This window comes from Gorilla gorilla, chromosome 1 (genome assembly GCF_029281585.2).
Source record: "Gorilla gorilla gorilla isolate KB3781 chromosome 1, NHGRI_mGorGor1-v2.1_pri, whole genome shotgun sequence".
In the NCBI taxonomy this organism is placed as follows: domain Eukaryota; kingdom Metazoa; phylum Chordata; class Mammalia; order Primates; family Hominidae; genus Gorilla; species Gorilla gorilla.
In genome coordinates, this window is record NC_073224.2 from 101,518,753 (window position 1) to 101,530,231 (window position 11,479).

Consider the following 11,479-nt stretch of genomic DNA (forward strand, 5'->3'; position numbering starts at 1 on the left):
TGGACCCTGGCCTGGGTCTTTTCCAGGCCCTATAGGCAGGCCAGAGCCAAAGTATGTAAGCCACAGGGCACTCCCGTGGTTCCTGGACTCTGGCCCCTGGCATACAGGGCTTCCAATGGAACAGGAGACACTGGTGACACTTTAACCAGTCTGCAGAACTGATCCCCAGCCCAGCTGGGCCTCACGCCTCTGACAACCCAACAGTGTGGAGCAGACCCACAGAGAGGGAGACCCAGAGAGGTGTGCAGTGGCATGGAAGGTGTGGCTGGAATCGGGAGCTCCTCTGAACTGTGCTGGGTCAAGCTACAGGGACCTCTGTGTCTGTAGCAGCTTTGAGAAGCCTGGGGAGACTCAGAGGATGGGGTGGGGAAGCCAGCCAGTAGCCAGGGGTTGGAAGGGAGAAAACAGAGACCTTCGGAGCAGGAACTGGGTGATTCTGGGTCTGCATAGGGTGAGGCTGCTGGGGACTAGACATCAAGGGGTGGTGCGGTTGAGGGTCATCAGTAGCTGCAGGTCGGGGGGTCCTGGGTTGTGCGGGGTCAGTATAACTGAGTGGTCAAGAACTTGGGCTAGAGTTAGTCAGACCTAGATTTAAATCCTAGCTGATCCATACTTAGAAGCTGTATAATATTGGACCATTTATTTCATCTTTCTCAGCCTCTGTTTCTTTATCCATAAAATTGGATAATTATAGAACATTTAACAGTACCTGCTTTATAGGATCCTTGTGACATAATAAAATAATATATGCATGATGCCCAGCTCATAAGAAGGGAAGGAATAGAGGGTATGCTGAGAGACGAAGGCATGGGGAGGAAGGGCAGGTGACATGCAGTCCCTGAGCCCCCTTCTACCACAGGGCCAGCGGGGTATCTGCGGCGGGCCAGTGTGGCCCAACTGACCCAGGAGCTGGGCACTGCCTTCTTCCAGCAGCAGCAGCTGCCAGCTGCTATGGCAGACACCTTCCTGGAACACCTCTGCCTACTAGACATTGATTCCGAGCCCGTGGCTGCTCGCAGTACCAGCATCATTGCCACCATCGGTAAGCACTCCCATCCCCCTGCAGCCACACAGGGCCTATTGGTATTTCTTGAGGTGCTTCTTCATCTTTTGTCTCCTTTGAGACTTCTCCATGTTTGACACAGTCATTCATTCAACAAAAATTTGTTGAGCATATAGTAGACAAGATTTTGGGCCCTGGGAGTAGATCAGTGAAAAAAACAGACAAAAATCCCTACCCTTGGGGAGCTGACAGTCTAGCTGAGTGTGACAATAAATAGTAAGCACAATAAATTATTTAAAATAAGTAAATTATTTATTCCGTTAGAAAGTGAGGCCAGGCATGGTGGCTCATGCCTGTAATCGCAGCATTTTGGGAGGCCAAGGTGGGCAGATCACCTGAGGTCAGGAGTTCGAGACTAGCCTGACCAATATGGAGAAACCCCGTCTCTACTAAAAATACAAAATTAGCCGGGCATGGTGGTGCGTGCCTGCAATCCCAGCTACTCAGGAGGCTGAGGCAGGAGAATCGCTTGAACCCAGGAGGCGGAGATTGTGGTGAGCCGAGATCACACCATTGCATTCCAGCCTGGGCAACAAGAGAAAAACTCCATCTCACAAAAAAAAAAAAAAGTGGGCTGGGCTCAGTGGCTCATGCCTGTAATCCCAGCACTTTAGGAGGCCAAGGTTGGCAGATCGCTTGAGCCCAGGAGTTTGAGACCAGTCTGGGTAAATGGCAAAACCCATCTCTACAAAAAATACAAAAATTAGTTGAGTGTGGTGGTGCATGCCTGTAGTCCCAGCTACTCATGAGGCTGAGGCAGGAGGATCACTTAAGCCCAGGAGGTCACGGCTGCAGTGAGTCATGATCGAGCCACTGTACTCCAGCCTAGGTGACAGACGAGACCCGAGAGAGAAAGAGAGAAAGAAAGAAAGAAAGAAAGAAAGAAAGAAAGAAAGAAAGAAAGAAAGAAAGAAAGAAGGAAGGAAGGAAAGAAAGAAAGAGAAGGAAGGAAGGAAGGAAGGAGAGAGGGAGGGAGGGAAGGAAGGAAGGAAAGAAAGCAAGCAGGCAAGAAAGAAAGAAAGAAAGAAAAAGAAAGAAAGAAACAAACAAACAAAGAAAGAAAGAAGGAAAGAAAGAAAGAAAGAGAAAGAAGGAAGGAAGGAAGGAAGGAGAGAGGGAGGGAGGGAAGGAAGGAAGGAAAGAAAGCAAGCAGGCAAGAAAGAAAGAAAGAAAGAAAGAGAAAGAAAGAAAGAAAGAAAGAAAGAAAGAAAGAAAGAAAGGAAGGAAGGAAGGAGAAAGAAAGAGAAAGAAAGAAAGAGTGAAAGTTGGCCGGGCGTGGTGGCTCATGCCTATAATCCCAGCACTTTGGGAGGCTGAGGCAGGTGGATCACCTGAGGTCAGGGGTCCGAGACCAGCCTGGCTAATGTGGTGAAACTCTGTTTCTACTAAAAATACAAAAAATTAGCCAGGCATGGTGGCATGTGCCTATAATCCCAGCTACTCGGGAGGCTGAGGCAGGGGAATCGCTTGAACCCGGGAGACAGAGATTGCAGTGAGCCAAGATCACGCCATTGCACTCCAGTTTGGGCAACAAGAGCGAAACTCTGTTTGTTTGTTTGTTTAAAAAAAAAAAAAAAAAAGCTGGGCGCGGTGGCTCACGCCTGTAATCCCAGCACTTTGGGAGGCCAAGGCGGGCGGATCACCTGAGGTCAGGAGTTCGAGACCAGCCTCAACATGGAGAAACCCCATCTCTACTAAAAATACAAAAAATTATCCAGGCATGATGGTGCATGCCTGTAATCCCAGCTACTCAGGAGGCTAAGGCAGGAGAATTGCTTGAACCTGGGAGGCGGAGGTTGCGGTGAGCCGAGATCGTGCCATTGCACCCCAGCCTGGGCAACAAGAGCGAAACTGCGTCTCAAAAAAAAAAAAAAAAAAAAGGCCGGGCATGGTGTTTCATGCCTGTAATCCCAGCACTTTGGGAGGCCGAGGCAGACTGATCACGAGGTCAAGAGATCGAGACCATCCTGGCCAACATGGTGAAACCCCGTCTCTAATAAAAATACAAAAATTAGCTGGGCGTGGTGGCACATGCCTGTAGTCCCAGCTACTCGGAAGGCTGAGGCAGGAGAATCACTTGAACTGGAAGGCAGGGAGCAGAGATCGCACCTCTGTCCTCCAGCCTGGTGACAGAGCGAGATTCCGTCTAAAAAAAAAAAGAAAAGAAAAGAAAAGAAAGAAAAAGTGAAAGTTTTAAGTTCTATGGGGAAAGAAATCAAGTGTGGTAAGGGCATCAGGAGTACAAGGGTGAAGACAGGTTGCAGCCCTAAATAGGGAGGTCAGGTACCCATTATTGAGTAAATGAGACCTAAGGGAAGACTTGAAAGAGATGAGAGAATTAGCCATGCAGAGACCTGGGGGAAGAGAATTCCAGGAAGAAGGATCAGTCAGTGCCAAGGCCTAAGTCAAGAAGGTTAGAAGAGCTAGAAACCATCAAGGGGGAAGAGCGGCAGACATGAAGAGACTGTGTGTGGACAGGAAGATCAGGTGCGGCTTTGTAGGCCATTTTTAGAATTTGAGTTGCGTTTTCCTCCGAGTGAAATGAGAAACTGCTGCAGGGTTTTGAGCAGGGGAATGACAAGCTCTTATTTATGTTTTAATAGAACCTCCCCTCCGCTGCTGCTGTACTGAAAATAGACGGGGGGTGGGGGGAAGGGTGCCCCTGCAGTATTTCTGGCTCAGACCAGTTGGCGGCAGTGAGGTGGTGAGAAGTGGTCAGATTCTGAATGTATTTTGCAGGTAGAGCTGACAGGATTTGCTGATTGATCGGATATGGGGTATGGAGTGTGGGCGAGAAAGAAAGGAGTCAAAGGTGACAGGTGACTCTGAGGTTTTTGCCATAAGGAACTGGAACAATGCATTAGCCACTGAGCAGGAAAGACTGCGGTGGAAGGGGTTGGGGGGAGAGCAGAAGTTTGCTTGGGACATGTTGAGTCTGAGATGCTTATTAGCCATCCAAATGTGATAGAGGGGGCAGTCAGGTACACAACTCTGGGTTTGGGAGAAAGGTCTGGATTGGAGAGACATTTGGGAGTTGGCTACATATAGATGGTATCTCAAGCCATGAGACTAGTTGAGATCACCAAAGGAGTGTAGGTGAAATGACAGAGAAGAGAACAGGGTATCTAACGTTAAGGGGAGGTACAAGGAAAGGAGACTGGGAAAGAGCAGCTAGTGAGGTAGGAGTCAACCAAGAGAGGGTGCAGCCCTGGAGGTCAGGTGAAGACAGTGTGTCAAAGAAGGGTGTATGTTCAGGCTGCTGATGGGCCAATAGAGGAGGACTGAGCATTGAGCATTACATTGAGCAAAAACACAGAGGTTCTTGGTGACCTTGACAAGAACAGATGCAGTGGAGAGATGGAGGCCAACGCCTGAGTGGGGTGAGTTCAAGGGAGAATGGGGGAGGGGAACTAGAGGCAGCAAGTACAGATAACTCTTGCAATGAGTTTTGCTGCAAGTGAGAGCGAAAACTGGGACTGAGGGGAAACCAGGGGATTAAGAGAATTTTTTTTTAATGATGAAAGAAATAACAGTAGGTTTACCTGCTGATGGGGATGATCCAGTAAAAAAGGAAAACATGGCTGGGCACGGTGACTCACACCTGTAATCCCAGCATTTTGGGAGGGTGAGGTGGATGGATCACCTGAGGTCAAGAGTTCAAGACCAACCTGGCCAGCATGGCGAAACCCCTTCTCTACTAAAAATACAAAAAAATTAGCCAGGCGTGGTGGTGCACACCTGTAATCCCAGCTACTCAGGAGGCTGAAGCAGGATAATCACTTGAACTGGGGAGGCAGAGGTTGCAGTGAGCTGAGATGGTGCCACTGCACTCCAGCCTGGGCCACAAGAGTGAAACTCCCCCCGTCTCAAAAAAAAAGAAAGAAAAAGAAAAGGAAAACATGGGTGTCACAGAGGACCACAGAATGGCTTAATTTATGTCCTTGAGCAGGTGAGAAGGAGGAGACCTAGTGCACAAGTGGAAAGACAGATAGGGACCGAAGAATGAGCCAACCTGCTCTCAGCTAGCAGCTGCCCCATAGCAGTGCAGGCATGGGATAGAACTCAGCTCTCCTCAGTCCATGAGGCCTCCTAGCTCTAAAAGCCCGCACCCAAACGCCCTCACCTGGCTCCCAGCCCCTGCCCTACACCCCATACCCTGGGGTAGCCGGGCAAGCAGCACTTACATACCCATGCCCATACAGTGCCCATACATGCCCATACAGTGACCTCAGGCCTGGCGGAAGGCACTCCCCTCCGATTTCCACACTGCTGCCTCCCCAAGGGGATGGATGTTGGCTAGAGAGGGAAGGGGAGTCTGTGATCTGTGGGCAGGGGTTGCATCAGGGAGTAAAGGTCAGGTAACAGGACGCCTGTGGCGTGAGGCGTTCTGAGAATGGTAATGGGTTGGGTTTGGTTGCCTCTCATGTTCTTGGGGAACGTTGTCTGAACGTGAATCTCTGGTTCTAGGGCCAGCATCTCGCTCCGTGGAGCGCCTCAAGGAGATGATCAAGGCCGGGATGAACATTGCGCGACTCAACTTCTCCCACGGCTCCCACGAGGTGCGGGACGGGCCGCCGGGCAGTGGGTGGGGCAGGAGGATGCCTCGAGGTCCTGGCCACCTTCTCCTGAAACCCTCGCTCCGCTCCCTCCCCCAGTACCATGCTGAGTCCATCGCCAACGTCCGGGAGGCGGTGGAGAGCTTTGCAGCTTCCCCACTCAGCTACCGGCCCGTGGCCATCGCCCTGGACACCAAGGGACCGGAGATCCGCACTGGGATCCTGCAGGGGGTGAGCAGTGGGGCTGGGACTCGCCGGGCCAGGGCCGGAAAGGCGGCGCCCGTAGGGCTGGGCCCAGGCGTGGGCAGGGGCGGGTCCCGGACTCCGGGGCTCAGAACTCACATCTCCTCTGGCTCCCTCCTTAGGGTCCAGAGTCGGAAGTGGAGCTGGTGAAGGGCTCCCAGGTGCTGGTGACTGTGGACCCCGCGTTCCGGACGCGGGGGAACGCGAACACCGTGTGGGTGGACTACCCCAATATTGTCCGGGTCGTGCCGGTGGGGGGCCGCATCTACATTGACGACGGGCTCATCTCCCTAGTGGTCCAGAAAATCGGTGCGGACGCGCCTCCCGCCCTGACCACATCCGTGCGCTGGGCACATTCCCTTCTCCTTGGCTCCCCCATCAGCCCTCAGACCGATCACACCTTCCCCTGGCCACGCGTTTTTGCCAGCCCGTCCCAGGAGTCCCCAGCGTGTAGACTCTGCGCTCACCCTGGGTTTGGGCTGGACTATGGGTGGGTCCTTTCTTCCACGGACGTCCATCTGTGCCTCTTCCCGGCGAAGCCCAGAACAAGGGCGGAGAGACGAGGAGGACATGGTTCCTGACCTCTTGCGGGTCCAAGCCCCAGTGTCCTCTCTGCTGCAACTGTGCCCCGTCCTCACCCCTGACCGCAGCTGGCTCTCTCCACGTCCGCAGGCCCAGAGGGACTGGTGACCCAAGTGGAGAACGGCGGCGTCCTGGGCAGCCGGAAGGGCGTGAACTTGCCAGGGGCCCAGGTGGACTTGCCCGGGCTGTCCGAGCAGGACGTCCGAGACCTGCGCTTCGGGGTGGAGCATGGGGTGGACATCGTCTTTGCCTCCTTTGTGCGGAAAGCCAGCGACGTGGCTGCCGTCAGGGCTGCTCTGGGTCCGGAAGGACACGGCATCAAGATCATCAGCAAAATTGAGAACCACGAAGGCGTGAAGAGGTGAGGCTTGGGCTCTGTTCCCCTTCGGCCCTGTCGCTATTCCCCATCACCTTTCTTCTCCTGCCTGCCTCTGCCTTGATTCTCCCAACCTCTCAGGTTTGATGAAATCCTGGAGGTGAGCGACGGCATCATGGTGGCACGGGGGGACCTAGGCATCGAGATCCCAGCAGAGAAGGTTTTCCTGGCTCAGAAGATGATGATTGGGCGCTGCAACTTGGCGGGCAAGCCTGTTGTCTGTGCCACACAGGTCTGGAGTGAGGCCTTGACGTTCGGCACTCTGTGGGTTTTAGGGACTCCCGTGGGTGAATACCCACACTGTAGGGGTTTATTTTGTTTTGTTTTGTTTTTTGAGACGGAGTCTCACTCTGTCATCCAGGCTGGAGTGCAGTGGCGCAATCTCCGCTCACTGCAACCTCCGCCTCTTGGGTTCAAACAATTCTCCTGCCTCAGCCTCCCAAGTAGTGGGGATTACAGGTGACTGCCGCCATGCCAGGCTACTTTTTGTATTTTTAGTAGAGACGGGGTTTCACCATGTTGGCCAGACTGGTCTCGAACTCCTGACCTCAGGTGATCTACTCGCCTCGGCCTCCCAAAGTGCTGGGATTACAGGTGTGAGCCACTGCACCCAGCCCACACTGTAGGTTTATAGCACATTTTGCTGAAAAGTGTTTGATCCTCAAATGACAAAGTTAAATATACTTTGACCCCTATTTTCAGGGGTTGTGACCAAACGACAAAGTTAAATATACTTTGACTCCTATTTTCAGGGGTTGTGACTGTGACCCTGGATTTTGGGACACTCTGAGAGCGTGGGTGTCAGAGAAGTAGCTTGGGCAGGGTCCCCAGTCACAGTGTGACTCCTACAACTTTGACATCCACGCTGTCCCCCAGATGCTGGAGAGCATGATTACCAAGCCCCGGCCAACGAGGGCAGAGACAAGCGATGTCGCCAACGCTGTGCTGGATGGGGCTGACTGCATCATGCTGTCAGGGGAGACTGCCAAGGGCAACTTCCCTGTGGAAGCGGTGAAGATGCAGCATGCGGTAGGAGCTCAGAATGAAAAGCAAATGGGCCAGGGAACCAAATCCCTTCCATACCCCAGTGCCCCTTCCCAGCCTAACATTCTGGCACCTGCAGATTGCCCGGGAGGCAGAGGCCGCAGTGTACCACCGGCAGCTGTTTGAGGAGCTACGTCGGGCAGCGCCACTAAGCCGTGATCCCACTGAGGTCACTGCCATTGGTGCTGTGGAGGCTGCCTTCAAGTGCTGTGCTGCTGCCATCATTGTGCTGACCACAACTGGCCGGTGAGGGGGATACTGGGAATGTCCAGATGGAGCTTTGGGTCAGGGGTAGGCTGGGACGGACCCCAGGCTTGGGTTTAGTCTGGTCACCAGGGGTGAAGAGTGTCCACCTGAGACAAGAGGAGAGGCAGCAATGACAGCTGGAGGCCAGGAGAGACAGAATGCCAGTGAGCTCCTTGGGGCTGGAAGGGGACAGCGGCATCACTGGGCACATTGGCTTCAAGGCCATTTGGGCTTCTGGGGCTCAGAGGCAAGTCCATTCGGCCCACAGAGCCTACCAATACTGAGATATTACAGAAGGGTCCAGTAGGTCTGAGTTTAAGTCTTTACTCAGAAATGTAGCTCTATTAGCCTGCTCTCTTTCCTCATGAACAGGACAAGGTAATGATTTGTTCTTCACGGGGTTGCCAGGATTAACAGGAGATATTAAGTACTAGATAGTACTTAATATCTATATAGTAAATTAAGCACATAATGGACTTTCTCAAAAGGGTTTTATACTCTTGGGTTTTGTTTGTTTGTTTTGTTTTGTTTTTCTTTTGAGAACGGCAGCTCGCTCTGTTGCTCAGGCTGGAGTAAAATGGTGCAATCTCAGCTCACCACAACCTTCACCTCCCAAGTTCAAGTGATTCTCCTGCCTCAGCCTTCCGAGTAGCTGGGATTACAGGCGCATGCCACAACGCCCGGCATATTTTTTGTATTTTTAGTAGAGACAGGGTTTCATCATGTTAGCCAGGCTGGTCTCAAACTCCTGACCTCAGGTGATCCACCCTCCTTGGCCTCCCAAAGTGCTGGGATTATAGGCATGAGTCACTGTGCCTGGCGAGCTTTTATATTTCTTAAAGAGATTTCTCCTTATTATCTCATTTGATATATCTGTATTATCTCATATCTTTCTTGTGTGGTAGGGAGGGCAGGCATTCTTTTTTTTTTTTTTTTTTCCTTAATGCAGAGATGGGGTCTCACTATGTTGCCTAGGCTGGTCTCCAGCTCCTGGGCTCAAACAATTCTCCCATCTCGGCCTCCCAAAGTGCTGGGATTACAGGCATGAGCCACCGCTCCCAGCCTGGGAGGCAGGCATTCTTACACTCATTTTACAGGTGAGAACACCAAGGCCCAGAGAAGTATGATGACTTACCCAGGGTCACACAGCTTGTTAGTGACACCTGGAACTAGAACAAAGATTCTCCTTTCCTCGTTCACCACTCTCTTGCTGTTCTGGGCTGACCTTCTCTGCCTCCTCCAGCTCAGCCCAGCTTCTGTCTCGGTACCGACCTCGGGCAGCAGTCATTGCTGTCACCCGCTCTGCCCAGGCTGCCCGCCAGGTCCACTTATGCCGAGGAGTCTTCCCCTTGCTTTACCGTGAACCTCCAGAAGCCATCTGGGCAGATGATGTAGATCGCCGGGTGCAATTTGGCATTGAAAGTGGTGAGCTACCTAGACCTTCCCCGCCACTCCTACCATTTGTATCAGGAGCCCCCCAACCCAGCTTCCCATACCCACTCAAAGGGCCTTACCTCTCTCCTGTGGTCCCAGGTTTTCCCTGTGAGAGTCACTAAGACTGAGATATCAGTCTGGCATATCACAAATACCTCTTCCATCAGCATAGCCACACAGGCAGACGGCCATGCTACTTAGCAACACACTCTGCCCTAGCCCACGGATACTCCTGCACCTTTTTTTTTTTTTGAGAGAGAGTCTTGCTCTGTCGCCAGGCTGGAGTGCAGGGGTACGATCTCGGCTCACTGCAACCTCTGCCTCCTGGGTTCAAGTGATTCTCCCACCTCAGCCTCCTGAGTAGCTGGGACTATGGGCATGCGCCACCACGCCTGGATAATTTTTGTATTTTTAGTAGAGACAGGGTTTCACCATGTTGGCCAGGATGGTCTCAATGTCTTGACCACGTGATCCGCCCGCCTCGGACTCCCAGAGTGCTGGGATTACAGGCGTCAGCCACCGTGCCGGCATCTCTTACACCTTTAATATACTGCAGTGGTCACATTCCCTGCATGCCACCCGTGGGACATACTTCACTGCCTCATTCCCTACAGGATGGCCTTGATGTGGTGAAAGGTGGTGGCTGGTTCTCGTTACAGGGCTGGGCTGGTCCCTCAATGACTAATTTTCTTTCTTTTCTTCTTCTTTTATTATTATTATTATTATTATTATTTTGAGATGGAGTCTTGCTCTGTCACGCAGGCTGGAGTGCAGTGGCGTGATCTCGGCTCACTGCAACCTCTACCTCCTGAGTTCAAGCGGTTCTCCTGCCTCAGCCTCCTGAGTAGCTGGGATTACAGGCATGCACCACCACACCCAGCTAATTTTTATATTTTTAGTAGAGACAAGGTTTCACCACGTTGGCCAGGCTGGTCTCGAACTCCTGACCTCAGGTGATCCTCCTGCCTTGGCTTCCCAAAGTGATGGGATTACAGGTGTGAGCCACCACACCTGTCCAATGATTTGTTTTCTTTCCCTCCCCCAGGAAAGCTCCGTGGCTTCCTCCGTGTTGGAGACCTGGTGATTGTGGTGACAGGCTGGCGACCTGGCTCCGGCTACACCAACATCATGCGGGTGCTAAGCATATCCTGAGACGCCCCTCCCTCCTCTGGCCCAGCCTACCCCTGTACCCCATCCCTTCCTCCCCAGTCTACGTTCTCCAGCCCACACCCCTCCAAAGCCCCACCTTTAAGTCCTCTCTTCTCTATTCCTGACCCTCCCTACCTGAGGCCTATCTGAGACTATAACTGTCATCTAGCCCCATTCGAGGTTGCCCCTTCCCCATCTCCATTTCACACAGGTCCTGAAAGCCTGTGTCCAATTATGCACTGGCCACCCAACAGCACCAATTGTACATTCCTTGCATCCAATCTGCTCAGCAGGCCCTAAGATGCCTTGAGTCTTTAATCCCAGTTTGGCTGGTTAATTCCATAACCCCAGGCATCCCATCCCTTGGGGTGGGGGAGAGGGGAGACAGGGCAATCTTGTCCACAGTCTCCCATTCTCATATGTAGCCCTCATGATAATCTGGGCATCTTGTGCCAGGGCAGGCTACCCCTTCATGGTGACTAACAGTTACATGAAAGTCCACGCTTTTGGGAAAACTGGGTGGGATGGATGCTGGGGAGAAGTGAGGGCTGGGCAGCTGATTTTGTCACTGTCTTCACAACCTCTGTGCTGGGCTTGTAGACCACTGTCCTGGCTGCTCTCATGCCTGCCTGATACCCTGCTTGGTCAAATCCCCGGCTGCTTCCTTCTGCACCCAGAAATTCCTTCCCACTCACTTTGTTCCCACACACAAACCAACAGCCAAAAATGAGTGTGTCTATTTTATATTTAAACCCAGCTGTTTGGAAGCAATTATAAAACTTCTCC

General features: G+C 52.4%; 1 protein-coding gene across 1 annotated transcript; it reads left to right on the top strand.

The window, feature by feature from the left end:
• Positions 1-237: 237 nt before the first annotated feature.
• PKLR (pyruvate kinase L/R) lies at positions 238-11,427 on the top strand. The gene is made up of 11 exons (XM_004026915.4): positions 238-259; positions 860-1,042; positions 5,531-5,622; positions 5,719-5,850; positions 5,985-6,171; positions 6,535-6,805; positions 6,902-7,052; positions 7,697-7,849; positions 7,944-8,110; positions 9,354-9,535; positions 10,590-11,427. The coding sequence occupies exons 1-11, from the start codon at positions 253-255 to the stop codon at positions 10,694-10,696; spliced, it is 1,632 nt and encodes a 543-aa protein (XP_004026964.1). The 5' UTR covers positions 238-252; the 3' UTR covers positions 10,697-11,427.
• The last annotated feature ends 52 nt before the right edge of the window (positions 11,428-11,479 follow it).